Source organism: Centruroides sculpturatus, unplaced genomic scaffold (genome assembly GCF_000671375.1).
Source record: "Centruroides sculpturatus isolate CEXI.00-Female unplaced genomic scaffold, Cexi_2.0 scaffold395, whole genome shotgun sequence".
NCBI lineage: Eukaryota > Metazoa > Arthropoda > Arachnida > Scorpiones > Buthidae > Centruroides > Centruroides sculpturatus.
In genome coordinates, this window is record NW_019384792.1 from 263,350 (window position 1) to 284,384 (window position 21,035).

General features: G+C 32.7%; 1 protein-coding gene across 2 annotated transcripts; it reads right to left on the reverse strand.

The window, feature by feature from the left end:
• Positions 1 to 1,921: 1,921 nt before the first annotated feature.
• On the reverse strand, positions 1,922 to 20,571 carry LOC111629348 (patched domain-containing protein 3-like). Of its 2 annotated transcripts, none has more exons than XM_023373239.1 (4): positions 20,331 to 20,571; positions 14,024 to 15,011; positions 6,748 to 7,068; positions 1,922 to 4,057 (listed from the first exon to the last, which is right to left on the reverse strand). In XM_023373239.1, the coding sequence occupies exons 2-4, from the start codon at positions 15,000 to 15,002 to the stop codon at positions 2,733 to 2,735; spliced, it is 2,625 nt and encodes an 874-aa protein (XP_023229007.1). In that variant the 5' UTR covers positions 15,003 to 15,011; positions 20,331 to 20,571; the 3' UTR covers positions 1,922 to 2,732. The 2 variants fall into 2 exon arrangements, with proteins under 2 accessions (XP_023229007.1, XP_023229008.1); XM_023373240.1 differs by having other exon boundaries at positions 20,327 to 20,571.
• Positions 20,572 to 21,035: the final 464 nt, after the last annotated feature.

The following is a 21,035-nucleotide window of genomic DNA, read 5'->3' on the forward strand; positions in this document are numbered from 1 at the left end:
AAGCACAAACACGGCAGTGGCTAAACCACTGATAGTTCGCTCAAAAAATTTGAAATAAATTTTAATTTTGATTAATTACTTTGACCAGTCGCCAAAAGAGCGCCCATCGGGAGGACTTGCAACAGATAGGCTACTGGTCGCTATTCACGTACGAGATAACCTGGAAGAAATTTGGAAAACTCTTCTGGACGTAACAATTCAGCATAACTTGGCATAAGTATCTACCAGTATTCCAGTTTTCTGTCTGTCTTAGACCGGAAAAAACATTGAACTACTAAAATTATTTCAAAACTTATACAGTAGAGCGTCGTTTATCCGAATCAATTGGGGACGGGTTGTTCGGATAATTTATTTTTCGGATAACCGATTATGTACGAAAAAATATATTAATTTATCCCGTGTTGAAATTTTCTCCGTTGCGTGTCGCTTCGCGTTGAATTTTCGTCGATGTTAAGCATAACAAAGACTATTGTATCNATATTATAGTATAATATAAGTGATCACATATTAGATGGAAGTGTAACCAACTTTATTTTGCGATGGATAAAATATTGTCACATTCTGGACGTTTATTTAATATGACAGCGAGATTACCGACAAAAAATTGAATATGACGAAAGCTGTATCTCTGTTTAGAAGAAAGCAATCTCCCGTTCACATATTAAACCAAGACGTTTAAAAGCAATAAAACTGTATATATATATGGTAAATCCATATGTACCGTACATTACATATTATACACTGGGACTTAAATACACCCGGGAAATAAATAAAGGTGATGCACAAAATAAACCCCGGTGTTAAATAGACAAATAAAATATGCTGAAGCACTGTATAAAGTAACGTAATTTACAATGAAAAGTAATGCCATCTCTTCTGATTGTTTGCGGTCGGATAGCACTTTCTATTTCAAGATTCGCGGAAACATTTTTTAAAATAAAATTTAAAATATTGTAGAATATTAAGCGTAAATAAGTCGCGATGAAGTTCGTAAGTCGAGAGTTCAAGCGAAGGGTAAGCGAAAAAACTGACATTAAAGAGGATGAGTTTTAACTAGAAAATAGTCGTAGATACTTTGATTCCTAAAACGACGTGGAAGCAAACACCAACGACAACGCGATATTTGAAATAGAAGACGTCGAATCGGGTTAACTATGAAAATGCTAACTACAGTCAGCTATCGGTTTTCGAACGACTCACTTTTCGAACAAATCAGTTCGGGAACAGAATTTCGAACTCGTAATTACACCGGTTTCCGTGTGATAACGCGATTGACGAATAAGCTAATCGGCAGAAGCCAGCCACACATTAGAGAACGTATAGATGATTAACACCCTGCATTACGTTACGCAGATGGCGTACTTCCTATGTTAAACTAAGTCGATGGCCCCGTCAATCGTCGACGGGACTACGGATTCAGAAGTCAGTGGCGCTTAGATCGTCACGCGTCATTAGACGTCACGACACGAATCGTCGATGACGTTGCCGTTTAAATTACATTCGGTTTCAGAACAACTATTAGGGACGATTATGTTTGAAAACCGTATTTCAAATCTATTAACTGTAACGTGTAGATTAACATATTTACGGAGTCTCCTTTTAAATTTATCCATTCGTTTTCTGTTGCAAATTAAGAAACACATGCCTCGAAAAATCCAGATGTTTAGTTGAGATACATAATATACTGTAAAAGACAATAACATTTTCAAAAAATTCAAACATTACTTCATAATAGCTGAATAAATATAACGATATTTTTGTTTCAACTTTTGCCTAAGATTTCCTCTCGTTGCTAATCACAAACTACACCAGTATAATAAGTACTATTAATAATTAAGTAGACAATATAGAAAGAAAATATAGTTTATAATACTTTTAATTTTATTATAAATAATTAAATTTATTCCTATTAATCTGACATTCTACATTTGACACAATAATTACAATTTATTACATCAGAGTTGAGGTGATGAATTCAACCAAAGAAAACAAATGTCAATTTATATGTGTTTTATTGTATGATCTTGATTAACACAAGCGTAGACCCGCGTTGATTGCACGTTTAGAAGAAAATTAATCACAAATTCGAGGATTTGTTTATTTAGTTTATTTTGGTTTATTTAGAAAATTTCACTCGTAGATACATACTCCGAAGAGGTGGAATTAACTGACGAGGTAAGGTGTGACGAGATTCCGAAAATTGCAAAGAATCAGATTTTATTTAAGAAGGATGTCTGATGTTTTGTTGTTCTCTTTATCGATGACATAGACAAGTTCGACACTTTTAAATGTAAAACTAGAGAAACCCGAAAGCCTTCAGTCTGCATATTTTTGAAAATTATATGTTTAGACAAAACAAAAGTGTTTGTCAATGAAGTTTTGGATCCCAGAATAGAAAAGTCACACTTTAATCCCATGATCCAATAATCTCACAGTGAGTGTAAATACTGTAAAATATAAAAAGAACTGAGATAAAAATAGTAAAAAGCACTGTAAATATTTATTTTTAACTTATTACAACAGCTGTTGGAAAAGTCTTCGTCTTTCATAATATAGATATACCAGACTATACTATTTAATATTTATATCCTTGAAGAGATTATTTACAGAATATCTTATATTACATAAAAATGCTGAAAAAAAAATCATATTAAAATACGAATTCCGTAGTCTAGTGTAAAATATATTACAAGTCTTGGAAACTATCAACATTTATTTAGTTGTTAGCACTTCTATCCATTCCTGTGGATTGACTGTATATTTTCCGTTTGATTAAGACTGAAATCGTCTGAACTTTTCCACTTGAATATCAAATAGAGACATTTTTGAAAAATTCTATCGATTACCGAAATAATTATTGGAACAAATGTAAGTCCGTGAATTCCAGCGATTACGCAGGCTAAAATAATCACTTTTATCGCTAACAACGTTTCTTTTTCCGAAACGTTCAACGCCGTTACAATGGCAAGAATCGTAGTGACGCTTCCTTGTATAATGGGAATGGCTGTCAAGCTTATTGCATTCTCCAAACGTTTGTCGGGACTACTTTCTTTCGCAGATATGTACGCACAGGAAACGTGAGCCGCATAATCGACCGAATATCCAATAACGATAATAAGAATAGACAGAGAGGTCAGATTAAGTCCGAGGTTAAAAATGAACATAAAACCTATAACACCCGCTCCAACCGAGATTATGCTGAATAACACACACACGATGCAAATGACATTTGGTAACAACGCGGCAGATATAACAGAAACGGTGAACGACACAATGCCTAAAGTCTGAATTGTTGTCGTAGGTATGGCGTCATTTATATCGAAATAGTAAAACAATGGATGATACAGGACAATGGTGAATGGGAAAGCGTTCATCTTTTCTTGAAAGTGTTTGAATTGATTGTAGAAATGGCTTCCGTTGTTTGTAACGTTCGTTTGAAGAAAGAAACGAGTGGAAATGATTCTGGTGGAGGAAGAATCGAAAACGATGTCTTGTCTGAATCTTTTCGCTTCTGGGATGCGAAAAAATAATTTATGCAGAACGAAAACGAAATCTTCCGAATTTGTAACGTTATATCCTGTAAGGAACAAGTTAATTCTGTTGTCGTCAAAAAATTTTAAATAACTTCTTAACCAGGATTCGGTCAAAGATGCAGCGATCAGAGGATCCGATTCGAGAGTGTGTAGCATATTTTCAACATTTTGTTGTATCGTTCGATTAGAATAATCGAGTTCCTGGGTGATGAACAGCTGTAACCTGAACTTATATTGATTGTAATACTTTTCATTTATTTTGTAATAATTATAGCGATATGTGTCGAGAATTAAATTCATATCTAATTCTTGATCGTACGAATATTTTGTTAATCCCCAAATTGAAATTCCCAAATAAGTAAAATATAATAATATGACGATGATTGTTGTCATCTTGGTTTTCATCAGCGCTTTGAAATTCTTTACTAATTTTGTAAATGCAAGAATATTTTTTTGAACCTCCTCATTCTTCGCATTTTCTGAATGCACAAAACAAAGTATTCGCTGAAAACAGTTTGTATTCTCTGAAATTAAGGAAGATTAAAAATATAAGTAATTTTCATAAGATTAACCGACTAAATATAATAAAATGAAACTTCATAAATTTCTCATTAGAATTAACATTAAAATTAGTATGTAATGTAAGTAATATTTTACAAAATATAATTACTTTTTTTCGATAAATTACAAAATTCTAAAATGAAATTCTACTTATATTTTATCTTAAATATCTTTTTAAGAAATTTTTTACACTCGACCGTAATCGTAGAGTCAGTTTCACTTTCGCCGACTCGAATAAAACGGTCTTTGTTAAAACATATTAGAAGCATCGACGATTTATTTGAAGCTGTTTCGTCACAAATTGATAAAATTCATAATCGGTCAACAGCGAAATTTCATATTTTACGAATAACACTAGGAGACAGAGCTAATGATATTTAGTGCTTACAAGTGCTAGATTTAGTAACGAAATCAAATCTTGACGTGTCGATGTAATGTAACTTTTAACATCTTGTGGTAAATTAGACATACGCGCTTTAGCAGTAGAAAGTAACTAAAGCCAGTTTTCTTTTATATCGTTAAGAATTGCGATCGAGTTAATGCGTTTAAATTGTTAAAATTCAAAAATATCTAGAGTGTTTTTTTCTAAAATGCTGGAAATTTAGGATTAGAAACTTTTCATTGTAGAGATCTTGTGTAAATATTTCGTTTCAGAGAAAGGTAACGGAGTGTAGTGTAGGCCGAACTCGCTCGAATAAATACTTTTCTGGGTTATCTGTCAAGGTACTGTCTGTATAATCTGACGGTCGAAATTACATAAGTTACGTGAAAAAACTCCAGAAAACTTCGCATCTGTTCGTAATCGCAACTCCGTTAACGACTACCACTGTTCGGTAGCTTATTCCACTCGGGCACTGGTAAAACATTAATTAGTTTGGATTAAATCTCGAAATAAAATGTTTCTTACGTACGCAATAAAAATATTTTACTGTAATTGGGAACGTAACTATGTGGCATTTGTCTGGTATAGTACAAAGATGAAGAATAAATACATAAAGAAATAAATATTAAATTTGTTCAAATTAAAAAATATATATTCAGATTTTGCAAATTCGGTTTACACAGGTTTTACTATATTTGTTATAAGTGCATATATTAGTTACTATAAAGATAATAATTAAATTTCGAATATTATAACATAGCAGAATTAACGAAATTCTGCTATGTCATCCGATGATGTTTATTACACAGTTACAGCGGCGGCCTTATCCATTGCGAGGCTATGGGTGGCAGATCTTTGCGAGGCCCTGGGCGGCAGAACTTTGCGAGGCCCTGGGCGGCAGAACTTTGCGAGGCCCTTGTCCTTTGTGCAAAGAATGTGAATTGAAATAGTAGGCACTTATTAATATTAATATATACTGTACTATAAATTAAATTTATTTTATTGTTATAACTAATAGCCAAAGATAAAATAAAAAGTTTTAAATATCAATTTTTTTCTACTTGGTTGTTGCGCGAGGCCCCTCCAAGAGCGAGGCCCCGGGCGAGTCCCCTGCTCGCCACCCCCTAAGGCCGCCACTGCACAGTTACATTTTGAAAATTACTCGATAACACGGACTTAACACCTAATAGTACGACATCGTTCTGATCATCTTAGTGTCGAATTAACGAATTTCCACTGTAATCATAAATTAATATTTTGCTGCGTAATAACGATAAATATTACATAAGGAAATATATGTATAATTGCAAATCTGACTAATGGCACAGTTGAACCTGTCTATTTCTAATATGTTTAGCACGAAATTAATTTTTCAGTTTAAATTAAATATATTTTCTATGTTTATCTGAAAATATTATTTTTCCGATACTTCTTTATTCCAAATTATGAACTGAATAGTTATTTACTTATTTATAAGTTGGACTGCGTATTAACAGCATAAATTGCATTTGAGAAACATCTCTTTCAATGTAATTTTTAGTTCTAATTAACGCTACTTTTCTCTGATTGGCTAGGAGTTTATCTCGCGTCTTATTGGCCGAAGAAAGTCAGGCATCGGAACCCAGTTATTTTAGAAGTGCTTTATTTGTTCCTAATACAGGTGTGCTTGTACTTGCTATTGTATTAATAAAATAGGGTACATTCAATCGAACCTCAATCTACTACTGATTACTGTGTAGGAACTTGTATATCTCGAATTTTATTTTATGGCATCAATGACCCATTGGCAGAAATTCGGATTTTCCAATTAGAAATCTTTTTCAGATTATCCTATATGGCAAAATTGTTTAAACAGGTTTGAAGACATACGAAAAGTTCTGAGATTTGACGTTCGCAGAATATTAACAGCGGTTTCAGGTTAAACTTACAATTATCAATCGCCCATAGACTACATGGTAAAATTTCACCTGGAATATTTCACTCCGTAGAAAGTGTCGTGACGCAGCCGGAATTTAAAATTCTGGTTTCGTCACGACATCTTACTTACAAAGATGCATATATTTGCAAAAAATCGTGATTAACGTTCGTGCGTTTGCGATAAACTCCGATGTAAGACAGAACACTTTCTGATTTATAAAGAGCTCCGCTCAAAAAATTACAGTAGTAATATCTTTTATATTAATTCTGTACTTATAATATAAAACTTACGCTATCGATCGTGTAACTTTCGCCAGAATAGTATATTACTAATGTCATCAAAAATTATTTTACCTGGAAGCTTCGTAAATACCAAAGAATGCAAATGTTGTTCTTCCGCTCTTCCACATAGAACTAAAGTCGCTGCAACGAAGGTAATTTGATAAATATAGTCGAAGATCATACACGTTGCCATAAATACGCAAAGTTTCTTATACAAAGGAATAGTGGCAATGAATATTCCTACTAGAAACGATGCAACATTAGTCAGAGAAGTGATTGTGATAGAAACACCCGACTCGGTGAATGTTTCGGCCATTCTTTCTTCCACAGATTTCTTTGGGTCGGTTTTCATCCACGCTGATAACATGACAAATGTATCGTCCATGCCAATACCTAAAAGGTAATGAATTATTAATTAAAATTATTTTATATTCAAATCATATAACATTATTGTATAACATGAACATAAAGGAAAAACTTCAATATAATTTTTGTGGTGTAGGCCTATATATATAATTATTTATTTGATAAAAAATGTGTGCACATAAAATAAAAGTTTAAATATTCTACATTTATGTAAATTAAAAATTAATTATAAATAATAAGTGAATGAATAATTAACGATTATAAACGAAACAAAACATACAATACTAAAAGATTTGAAAAATGATGAAAATTTGACGATTGACATCATTCTTCATTAGGATATTTAGTAAATAGTTTTTATCACTTTTATAATATAAATACAGTATTTCTCGACAAATTTCAACGAAACGTCAAATAAACTGTTTTGTCTGCAACAAACCACGCAGAATAGAAAATTAAGAAGAGTACTGAAATAGGACATGAGACAAAAGGCTAGAAAGAAGTCGGCATGAAATATGGAAATAAAAATAAAATCAATACTGAATGTGCTGAATATTGATGAATATGGCGTACAATACCTGGAAAGAACTTTATACAAAGAAATGATTGTATATAATCTTGTTACGATATATTTTTTATTGTAAAGAAATTTGAAATTGTGGATCGTAGACCGCTTTCTGCTACGACAGCAGTAAGTGGTTTAGATTATGTTTTAATGCAATTTACTAGTTTCATATTGGATTTAAAATTAATCTAGTAACTGTGATTGGGTTTGTAACATTTCCATTCGTTATGTTTACTGTTATCTGAAAAAGTTTATTCGGTGTATTGTGTTTGTGGAATGCTCATTTTATACTTACCAATCAACGTGCAAAGCTTAAAAAGAGAGACTTGACACAGGAAAATGTGTTACTTCCTATTTTTTCTAGAGTGAGATTTAAGCACAAACACGGCAGTGGCTAAACCACTGATAGTTCGCTCAAAAAATTTGAAATAAATTTTAATTTTGATTAATTACTTTGACCAGTCGCCAAAAGAGCGCCCATCGGGAGGACTTGCAACAGATAGGCTACTGGTCGCTATTCACGTACGAGATAACCTGGAAGAAATTTGGAAAACTCTTCTGGACGTAACAATTCAGCATAACTTGGCATAAGTATCTACCAGTATTCCAGTTTTCTGTCTGTCTTAGACCGGAAAAAACATTGAACTACTAAAATTATTTCAAAACTTATACAGTAGAGCGTCGTTTATCCGAATCAATTGGGGACGGGTTGTTCGGATAATTTATTTTTCGGATAACCGATTATGTACGAAAAAATATATTAATTTATCCCGTGTTGAAATTTTCTCCGTTGCGTGTCGCTTCGCGTTGAATTTTCGTCGATGTTAAGCCTAACGAAGACTATTGTATCGTTAAAAATTATTTTTTTATTTTGTACAAACAAAATAAATATATTGAAAAATATAAAAACAATAAAAAATTATACTTCAGAAGTTAATTTAGTATCAAAAACGTGAAATATTCGAGTAGCCGAAGACATAGCCAAAGATTACAGCGCCACAGCACTGGCGAAAATTTAAATTTGTCGACTGGAATTCCTTCGGATAAACGACGCTCTACTGTATGTTATAAATTCATCAAAAGTGATTACGTTGTGTATACAACGTAAATCACTTTTGATTTACGTTGATACACAACGTAATCACTGCGTGTGGAGCTTACCGTAATTTATTTTGGCAGGTTGTGTGTTACATACACGTAATATATTGTACAAAAAACAAGAAATAGAAATGTTTGTAACGGATGAATTTTATTTACATCGGCGAATCAGTGCAAGCACTGAGATGAAAAATTCGAAAAATAATACGAATCACTTTAGTCGAACTTGTGCCTAGAAAAAATTATGAATATTGGAACTTAAATTCTTAATTTAATTTTGTATTATTATTGTCATTAATACACAGTTACAGAGGCATCCGCAGTCTGTCGAATAAGCGTGCGATTGCATACCTCGCGATTTACACTTATCGCGAAGGGCACGAAACGTAACAAAGCGAAGAGAGCTAACGAAGGAACGTCAGCGTACGTAACCCCTCGAAACGACTTAAAAACGTTCGTGTCGGCCAATGAGAGTACGCCACAGCTAGGCGCTTGGCAAGCACAAGCCGATGAAATCGTTTTCACCTCATCTAGAGTTCTCGATTCACAGCGAGATAAAAGATCCACATTGACATTAATACCAGTATATTATTTAATTTGGATAAGTCTACATACAACAGTAAACAAAAATAACGTTAATGTGGCAACTGCAGTATCTTGTCTAGTCTTTGTCTTTTGGCTTAAGTTACACAGACTATTGAGATCCGTGGTGGTAAACAGTGGCAGAAGTTACAACTGCAGTATATATAGAGATTTTAAAAACGCTATCTATTAGTAAAAGCGTGAAAATACAGTACAACTCGCGACCACGCTTACCATTTCTTGCAGTGTGTACGATATTCTCTCGTAGCATTTTTTCATAGAATGCTGTTTTTATATAGAAGAACTTATTGCATTTTCATTCTGTCCTAAAAGTGAAGCAGTGACTTTAGCTGACCTTTTTCATAAAACACCAATTAATCAACTAACCAAAACACTAATTCAAGAGTATTACATTCTAAGAATTTCGAATCTATGAGGTTGTAAAGGCGAAATTTAGATATTTCGGGAAAATTCTTTGTTGACAATTAAGCAACGATTACACTTAAATCTTGTACGTAATCACCATCAATATCAATTACATCTGGCCAGCTTTTCTTGAAACTTTCATTCCAGTAAGCATAAAATAACTGGAGATTTTCTTTGAAGAGAGTCTCGAGCTTCAGCTATTATCATTCGCGTACCACCTACTATCTATTTCGCTTCGGCGCGAAATAGATAGTAGGTGGTACGCCAAGTCTTGGAGGAGTTAGAACCTCACATGAAGACTGGCAAGCTTCTCTAAAGTCGTCTTTGCTGTGTGCAGTAGGTATCACTATCAGCAGTTTGTCACTTTCCGGGCGAAGTTCTTTGATCTAGGTATTCGAACGAATCAGTTCTCAGTAGAGTTCTTTCGTGACAGTGATGTTGGTTGATCGTGATGATCCCAAATATAAGCGGTCATTGCTCTCTTCTGTACTATCGACACTTTTACATTTGCAACAGCTTTTGCGCTTTGTTCACAAATGAACGCTTTGACGAACGCTTTTCAGATGAAATTGACATATTCGTTACCTTGGGCCACATTTGAAGTAATAGAGCAAGAGCAAGCTGATGTGTACTTTGTAAAGTTTCAAATTATCAGACAATGGTCGTGCGTCTATTTCCAATTCAGTGTGTGAAAGAAAGTTCATTTGGTTACTCTAAGTATATATCCATATTGAAGGTTTTTGCTAGTCGTTTGTAGAAAAAATCTAAATGTCCAAATTTCATTACAACCTAGTATTAATTATGCTATGAATTATCGCTTTTTAGAGAGAATCAGAGATTGATAATTATGTGTTTTATAATTTAAAGTTAGTCAACAGTAAACTGAACATTTGTGACTTATTAACAGTCTGACCACATTTTTTCCGGGTTTTTGCACGTGTGTAACACCTAAATAGGAATGAACTTCCTATAAAATTCCCCTTCGTAGAATGCCCAATTGTTACCTTGTTCCATCAATCTGGTTAAATCCAGTTCGGTTACTCAAAAAATATTTACAAAAACTACTTTGTATAATTTATTTGATGTTACATGTCAATTTGTGCATATTGTGCAATTTGTTCAATTGCATATTAGGACGATGAATTTTTTATTTAAAATATGTATTCCAAACAAAAATGCACGTATTCAGAATGATGCAAACACAAAGTAGACAAAGAATTATCTTTACATTTTTTATTGGCTCTGTTTTCCATAGCTTTATAATATATTACAAGCACTTTTTCCAAATTTTCAATAGAAAAGTTGCAAAGTTTGTCACTGAGAATTAACTTATATGCATAGAAAGAGCATATAATCCGTTATTTTCAGTAGATGTGTTTCATATCTACTGAAGATGACGGACAATATTTCAACCTTGAAAGAAGATGAACTGGGAATTCACTTTCAGTTTTGCTTTTTTTTTCCTGCCAAAATATCAGCCACAATAAACAAGCACTTTAATCTAAGTCTCTTTCGAAGCACTTTTTTCAACTCTTTCGTCACTTTGTTTTTGCAGCAGTGCCTGGTGCATCAAAGTTACTGGTTTGCTCTGTTGAAGAGATTACTTTGTTCATATATAGGTTTCCCACTACTTTCGAGAGCAGTAATAGTATCTGCGATGAACTTTATTTATATCAACTTGTTCCGAACATAAATGTCATTCAAAATTTTCTTGGCTTTACTTACACAAACTGCATTGTCCGCTAAAGTGGCCAGAAGATTTTTGATATCGAAGAAATGTTCACTGTAGTAGTTAGTACAAAATCTTAGCCATGTATATGCTAAGGGGAAAATAGGCATTTGCCAAAATCCGCTGTCTAAAAATGACAAATAAAGCATCTCTAACGCTATATTTATTAAATAAAAGTATTTATTTTAAAATATTTCATATAGTTTTAATTTTATTACTATAAAATTGCATCAAGGGTTTAATTTATTTCCGTTATTATTGCATCCTAATTTATTCTGCTCGGGATAATACATCCAATAATAATAATAATAATGAATTTGATTGCATTTTTAAGAAAAAATGAAACTTAAGCAGTTTAATTTAAGAATTAAAGTAAACCTTTGCGGAAAATGAAACGAAAAAATAAAAACTTTTTTAAAATATGAAAACAGACTAAACTTTGTTTTAGGCAAAAATAGGCAGCATCATCGAAATAAGCATTTTTAGGCATTATAAAATACTATCGTTTCGGTGTAAATGTTCATGAAAAGTGTTCATACAAAATCTTAGCCATGTATATGCCAAGTTAAAAAATAGGCATTTGCCTAAAATCCGCTGTCTAATCATAGTACTGTACAGAATAAATAAATTGTGTGTAGCGCCATCTGTTATGAGACTTTATCATGAAAAACTTAATTCATACAAAAGACAAAACGCTTAATTTTGAGGGTAGAAATGAAATTTTATAAAAAGTTGAAAATACTAATAACCAGTAACATCGCTAAATTCGACTTTTCTCCAGATATGACACATAACATCTATTTATCTTCACACCTTTCGATCATTAACCACCAACATTTTATTAATATTATTAATCCCACTTATACAGGCACACACACACACATATAAAATATGTCAGGGCCGAAAAAAAATCCCTACCGATATGATTATATCCTTTCGCACGGACTTCTTTCCTTGTTTCGGGTGACACATCGAATGAGTCACTAAGAATCAAATGCAAAAATCGCTATTGGACGTAAAGGACGATTTTACCAAAACACGACAAGAGTTGCGAAAGGGAGGACCCAAAATAAAATAAAAGAGTTCGCCTGACAAAAGAGTTGGTCTACATCGAAGGTTGGTTGTGTGTGTACAGTACACTCGGATACACTTCGCCGCCGATGCTCTTCCAATAGCCAGCAATCAGAATCTTAACCGCGGATAGCCGATGTCCCCAAGTATCCACCAATGACGTGTCTCCACCGAAAAAGGATCCAAATCAAGAGAGCGATATTCAGGCAAATACCACGCGCGAACGTTTGTAAACTCTCTCTCTCTCTTAAAGCATATGTGTAACTACTTTATATAATCAATAAACAAGTATCATTTTTTATAATCGAATTGTAATATGCACTTCTTTAGCCCAATTGGTCTCCATTTCGAGTTCAACCGCCCACAGACACGACAGCTTGCGCGTAAAGGAGAACTTAACGGTCTCAGTGTCTACCCAGAAGACACAGTGGTGTCAGTTTTGACGAATTAGACATTGCAGTCTTCTCCGACACGATGTCGACTCTTCGGTCTTGTGGTGCCGATGCACAGGGCGCTCTTCGCGCATTGTTACAAGTATTATATACATATCCACGAAATCTTTTGCTGCTACTCCAATTATTTTTTTGTTGGTGTGTGTGTTTTAGCTGGCAGCACTGGCACTTTCGTGTGGTGTTTTTCTGAGGACTATGTCGTGCCGAATCGAACGTTTTTGATACCACATTCAGGTCTAAAGTATAATTTTTTTTGTTTTTATATTTTTGAATATATTTATTTTGTTTGTACAAAATATCGAAATAATTTTTAACAATACGATAACCACGATTATTATTTTAAAAAGTTTACGTTAGGCTTAACATCGACGAAAAATCAACGCGAAGCGACACGCAATGGAGAAAAATTTCAGCATGGGATAAGTTAATATATTTTTTTAAATTATCGGTTATCCGAAAACCCCAGTCCTCAATTGATTCGGATAAACGACGCTCTACTTTATATGAATTCCATGTTGTACGAGTCACTTAGATTTTACAAATACGTGTGCCGGGCTGTGAACTGCTCACGTGTTTGTAAAATCTAATTGACTGATACAACATGGAATTCATATAAATCGAAATTATCAACACTATTATAGGGGGATCGACTGTATACAAATAGAAATCAATCAACATTTATACGATATAATTTTGAAATGCAATTCATAACTGTAATGTGTTTAATAAACAAATATTGTGTATAGTATATGTGATAAGCTTTCAACTATTTCAAATCGGTACACTGTAATTATATATATATATATATATATGCCTACATTTAAAAAATAAGAATTACGTTGTTATATTCTCTTTAGTGATATTGCAATGTGAATTGATCAAAGTTTAATATATGTAAAAAATTTAAATTAATATATTTCTATTTATTTTATCTATAAAAAGACAAATTTGATTACTGCATTGATTACGTAATTAACAGTTTCAGAAAATTCATTGACATGGCAATTCAAAATTTTTTAAATTGTATATACTTATATGGTTATATTAAAAATGACTTACCTAAAATTAGAAACGGAATCATCATTTCCATCGGAGACACCTTAAGTCTCGCATACTGTAATAAGCCGAAACCCGATATTACACTCATTCCAGTGGCAATCGACGACATGATTCCGGTCCACGGTTTACTTCGGAGAAAGTCTGGCCATAAACAACTAATAACGGTAAACGTAACCATCAAGAATGCAGAACTCGGAATATATTTTAGTGTAGCGAGGAACAATTGCTTTTTAGATTCGTTCACAGAAAGCGACACGTCTTTACTTATTTTGATATGAGAAAAGTTCACTTTATTCAAGAAATCTACGAATCGATTTTCCCACATTATTGCTTTTTCTTCCGCCCATTTATTCGAATCGTCTAGAAAATAAAACAATTTAACAGCCTCGGCAGATATTACGCAACCTTCTTCGTTCAGTTCCACGCCGCCCAAAGTTAAAACGTCGTAATTTCTGCTCGTATCGCCAATTGGATATTTCAACCGAAATGTTCCGTTTTTCAATGCTTCCAGTTCATTGTTTATACGAAGAATTTTATTTTCGTAGCACTTTCCATTATTTCTAGCACAAATGTCTTTGTAGTTCCATCCTTCGTCTTTTTCAACAAAAAACTTTTGAATTTCTCGATCCAAAGTGACAATTTCACGAAAGACGAAGTCTCGTAGAATGGAGCCTCCGTCCGTCGCTTCGGCAATAACGGTTCCGTAATGAATGACGTGCAATAATCTTGCGGGATCGAAGTTTGACGCGAGATCTATGGGAAACAATTGCATCAAATGCGACTTGTACCTGTCGATAATTCCTCCGGCTGGGACTATGGACTCTTCGTCCAGATCGTGAGAGAACTTTTGAAATCCTGTGGCTGATAACAATGTCATAAAGACAGGCACGATTAAATACCATGAAGTATGTTTTGATACATGTATTCCGTGTTTATGAAATAGTTTTGAAAGATAACGATATGCAATTCCAATAAACATATTCGATATCTGCAAAAATATAGAGTAAAATTAAGTAATTTATTATCATATGGAATTAAATATAATAGATGTTAATTTTATACACATTTAAGATTATCATATATTATTTTTGTCTTTTACATTACATTAATAATATACTGTATTATTTAATCGAAATTTATGATGGTAAATGAAACAATGCTTGATATTTAACCGATTATTATAGAGTGGTACGTCAGGACACAAAATTAATTCGTTCCGAAACTGAGATCGTATCATGAAAATGTCGTAAGGTAAATAATTTTTCCCATACGATTACATGTAAAACCAAATAATTCGTTCCAACACCAAAACATACTCAAATTAAAGCTAAGTAGTACATTAAAAAAATTGATAAGTATAGTAAGGAAAACACTGAAAAATGCGTTTTGTAGTTCTAAATATATAAATAACCATAATAGAATAATAATGTAGTTTTATTTGCACTTTACCTTTGAGGATAGACTACGGTGGAGGTGTAAACTGGTGGCAGAAGAGAGAAAGAAGGGAAATGATACTAAAAACTTAACTTATATAACATAACGTAACAATAACTTAAAAATAACTTATAAAACAACACTAATTTTTTATCTTTTTTTTTACTTTTATTCACTACTTTTTCCTTTCTTTCCTTTACTTCCACCAGCACTTTTACTGGATAGAGATCGCTTGGTAAAATATCTATCCAAAGAGGTTTATCTTTGCCTACATTTTAAAATGTTTCGAAAATGACTTAGGCAAATGTCGTTACTCCGAGCGGCAATACGGCCAGTGTGAACCTTTTCGGAATGTTTCTTTTTAATAAAATCAGTCACTTTCTGATAATATCTCGAGATTTCCTTTATCGAGCGAGATCCTTCCACTACGCCGCAAACACGCGGACTGAGACCGATGAACAGAAGTGAATGAAAAATGGCGCTGCGAACTAATGTAACGTCGTATGGTGAGTTTTTGTTCGTATCGTGGAGCAAAAGTATGTTCGAATTTCGTGTCGTATCCTGAAAATTTCGTATGCTGGGGCGTTCGTATCAATGTTGCCGTTCCTAGTACATTTGTACTTTTCTGGTACATTTTGCCCTTTCCAGTAAATTGAAAGTACATTTAGATTTTTAGTACATTTTCAGTACATTATAATATTTCAAGTACCATTTACAGTACAATTTAATATTTCACGCCCTAACGAAAAAATGAGGAAAAATAAGTTTAATAAAGTCTCACTAGTGTCACTGCTTGTTAATTTAAATTATCCAATCACAACATACAAATGGTGTGTGTCCGTCGATGTCAGCAACATAGATAGTTGCACATGTAAACAGTCTTGACTCAGTGGTCTTCTTTCACACGTTCAGTTGTCTGAGCATTCTCATCAACACATTGACCAAATTTTTCATGCCACGTGGTCCAAACAATTCAACTCCGTCAAACAAAAATAACGGACAGGTAAGGAAATCAATGATTTTAAACTTTTGTCATCAATAATATCAAAACATCCGTTAAGTCAGAAACAAATTATTACAGAAAATAGTTTTGAAATTGTACGAGTATAAATAATATAAATACTTTTATATTATTTTCTACCACTATAATTTAATTCTTAAATTATGAACTTCAATTTTAGTAATCGTAGTAAAAGAAATAAGGGTTAATGTTACGTATGGTTCCAAAATGACCGCGCTTCCGGCTGTTCCAAGGTCTATATAAGAATGTCAAGACACGCGTAATCTACTTCTTGAGCTGCCATTTTGGGGTTTTTTGAGTCGCATGTTTTAAGCAAACTTGTACGAGCAGTCAATTTTATATGACATTAATTAAACTAAAATTTCAGAAATCCTGTAATTTCTAGTCAAAAATATAATAATAATTTCGGATGATTATGCAACCCTAATTTTATGTAACGTTTTCGTCAAATAGTTTAAAAGAAACAAGCATCCTTATCTTTTGCTGTCATGATTGAAATTAATTAAATAGGTACTAAAACTGATGCAATTACGTATATACCACTTCGTAAAGTGATGCAATAACATCACAATAATTTAAAGTATAATAAAGAATAAAATAATATAATATAACAAATTTATAATTATTTTTTTAAAGCACGATTGGTTATAAAATTAACTTTGTAAGGTAAAATTCAATAGTATTATTAATAAATGTTGTCAATGTAATGCTCATTTTATAATAAATAATAGATGTGTAGATATATTTTTAATTTTAAATAGATTTCGACAAATTCCAAAAATAAGATTTAAAATTAAATTATTTGACAATAAACTATATATATGCTATATATATGTATATAAATTACGTGCCTATATATATATAGGCACGTAAACAAAGTATTCATAGAACTAGTACATTTTGAAGGAAAATAGTACATTTTTTGAAGGCGCTTCAGTACGTTCGTATCCTGATGTACCACTGTATATTCACAAATAATTCAGACAAATTTTTTGATGTGTAAATTAAATACATTGATTCAAGTACTTAATTGAGTGCGATTTTAGTTATAAATACTACACATAGTTGACAATTAAATCCAGAGAATAGCTGTTAAAAAGTGAATTCTCTGAAACTCCTGTCAAAATGTCACATCTATATCAACTGTGCATTTATTCCAATTTCCATGTATAATTTTTAATTGATATTAATTAATGTTTACCTGTATGAAAATCTACATCGCTTTCTTTCATAATTTAGGTTATGTATGCATTATGAAAAATGCACAATATAATAATTGAAGAACGTGGTTAATGTTTCCCCGTCTCATCTGTTGAAATGACTAAAAAAAAATATAATATATATATAAACGATTAAAATATTGACTGTATGATTATAAATATTTTGTCGTAATAATCGATTCGTCGATAACGTTTTCTTATCTGCCTCGTATTCTGAGAAACGGCTCCCGTTTAACCACATCACTTTTTCTTCTGACGACCCGTATAAGATACTGAGCCTGTTGTTTTTCCCTGTACTAATTAAACCTAGACTAATTGACAAACAGGTTTTACTCTTGGTCTATCCACTCTCGGTCCAAATTTGGTTGGCAGAAACATATTTTGAATTTAGTCTTACAACTCCATTTAATCCTATGACGTTCCAGTTGTAGTGGTTATTACTCGATATCCACTTACCAGGAAAAAGATGATCGCGTACACGAGTACGTCTTCGTTTATAATACATAACGAAAATAACAATAATTTTTATGTACAGGAAAGACTACTTACAATACCGATGCCGACCTACTATTTTTTATGTAAAAAGTATGTTTTATGATATAGATAATGCTAACGTAAGTTAAGAGGAACTGCGGGATTACTATATTTTAATTTATATAAATTCGTATTATTTAGATTATCAGAAAATAATGTCGATGAATTACAAATTGATTTGTTTTCTCAATAAATCAAGATGTAAATTTGCAGCAGGAAGGTGAAACATCAGAAAGTGGTAAATAATGAAAGAATGTCTCGCAAAAGCATATTTCCCACCATCTGTTGATCTCTCGATTATAAAAGATCGTTTTATTAATTCAGTAACTCGATTCCTTTGAACGGAAATTAACAATTCTGGTGTATTATAGCTGGTGATCGTCTATTTTTTGCTTTCATCAGGAATCAGATAAGTGGCTAAAACGAAACTCGATCCTTATTAACGACACCCGGAGGAAATTTGAATTGCGCTTGATTTGTGACCGTTCTACCCAGAAGGGATAGGACCAAGCTATATTTTTACATTAGTAGAAAGTCCGCTGGAAAATAATAAGAAAAATTTATTCTCATGCATTTTTTTATTAGAAGCATACTTTTCGAGTTATTGGCTAGTAACAACTTACGTAAAACACAGTGTAAAAATCACAAAATGTACAGTACAGTACATTAATGTTTCGTAAATATTATTTACAACTATATCATATTTCTGTAGAACTATTATATAGGCCTAATTATAAACGGACAACCTTACTTCTGAATCCGTGCGCGATTGAAAAACGTCGTCTATAGTTTCCGGTGATTTACGGTCCGGTTGATACTAGACTGGCCGATTCTCAAGTTCGGGTGGAATGATAGACCGATAGCGACGACGTCATTACCGTAATCAAGCAGACAATCGGTAAGCATTTTCGTTCACTTTTTTTAAGCCCACCGCGAACGAGTGGATGTCCGACCGTCTCGTTTGGAACTGTACTAAATAAACATTCCGATATTGCGCTCTCTTTCGTCACTTCTTCGGTAAGACGATATCAATATTGTAATCGTAGGCTTATATCTAGATCTGTTCGAAGACTAGTGACCCTCATTCGCGGTCGATCTTTATTCTCTGCCCACAATCGGAAGCGAAAGAAGACAGTCACGTGACACGAAAATCAGAAAACGCATCGACTGGTTTGAACCCAATTTTTATTTCTTTCGGAATAAGATCGGATTATGACGTTTATATAGAAAATAAGAGATGATGTAAAAATACAATTAACCCCACGATTTACTTCAAATATAAAAATAATATTCTGTATATTACATCTCATAAACTATGAATCGAGTACCAATGTATTATTGGTACTCGATTTAATTAATCGAGTACCAATAATACATACTGGTAATTAATTAATTTTATTACGCTTAAGGATAAAATTCGATAGACGATGGAGTAAACTTTTAAAGACATTGACTTCGTATTGTCAATGCTCGATTCAATGATTAATTTCTATCAAATCCTTTTTGGGGATTATTAAACAATGAATAAATAAATTTCTGAAATGTTTACAAAGCACTTTATCTACAATTATTTTATCGGATTAAATATTTACGCGACATAAATATACATTCGTTAATAAGACAACGTAATATGTGCGTACATAGATATAGATTATACAAATTGTAAATTATGAAAAACTAATAAATTTGTGTTCGTTACTATTAATAATAATAAATGATGTTAATTATTAAGTAATTATCACTTTCGATGCTCCGTTGCGAATCGGTAGAATTGTTATTATCTTAATATCATTAATAAACCCTTGACAAATCAGTAATAACAAGTTTGTCGTTATCGAAACTCTCTATGTGCCGAGCTAGCGCACGGGAGGAAAAAATCGACCTTAAAACGACGGCGGTCATTTATTTGCTCAGATTGATATGCTCGAACGTTCTTTACTATCTCGGTCACCCTCGTGTTTATATATATTTGATTAAAATTAAGTTAAATAATATAACATAAATTGATTTACTCTTACGTAAGGATAGGATGTTTCGAAACAAAAGTATTCTAATTTATCTTAAAACAAAAAAAAAAAAAAACAGGAAGCTTACTTACGAGGGAAAAAAAGTGTGACAGGGATAAAGCTATTTAGAATGAGCAGACGTCAGGAACGACCTCTGAAGTTACCACTTTTGAAAAGTAATCTTAATTTATGCATAATTATAAAAATAAATCAGTTTCTAAATTTAGACCCGCTTATTCATAAAATAAGCCGTAAAATTTTTCAAAGATATTATTAATTATTCATCCGGTAAAATCCATATTCGGTGTTAGCAACGATAGTAACGAGCAACGTTACTAAACGAGAGGCAGTAAGGGCAAAGGAGTGAGTAAAGGTCGTATGCGCTTGCGACGCGAGTTAACTCGCCAATCAGATTAGTACGATAACGTTCGCGTAACTTCAGTCGCAGATTCTTACTTTATCGGATATTGATGGATAAATTATGTTAATATTTTGCAATACCAAAAAAGTCGAGTAAAATTAAAGGCGAAATCGATTTATTTAAGCGCATTTGGTGAAAATTTTATGCGTTTCGTCATTCGTTATCACGCCTTTGAATGCACTGGTAAGAATTCTACGCTGCAGCCTTCCGAGGATCCTGATGGTGGGATACGTGCTATTCAGGTTTTATTCAAACTACGTCTTTCTTAACATATCAAACAAAAAAAAACAATTAATCGTATCAGCTAGTACTTAACAGGTTTCTAGATATATGCTGTTACAGCAAAGATGAACAGTTTAAAGGTCATTAATAGATT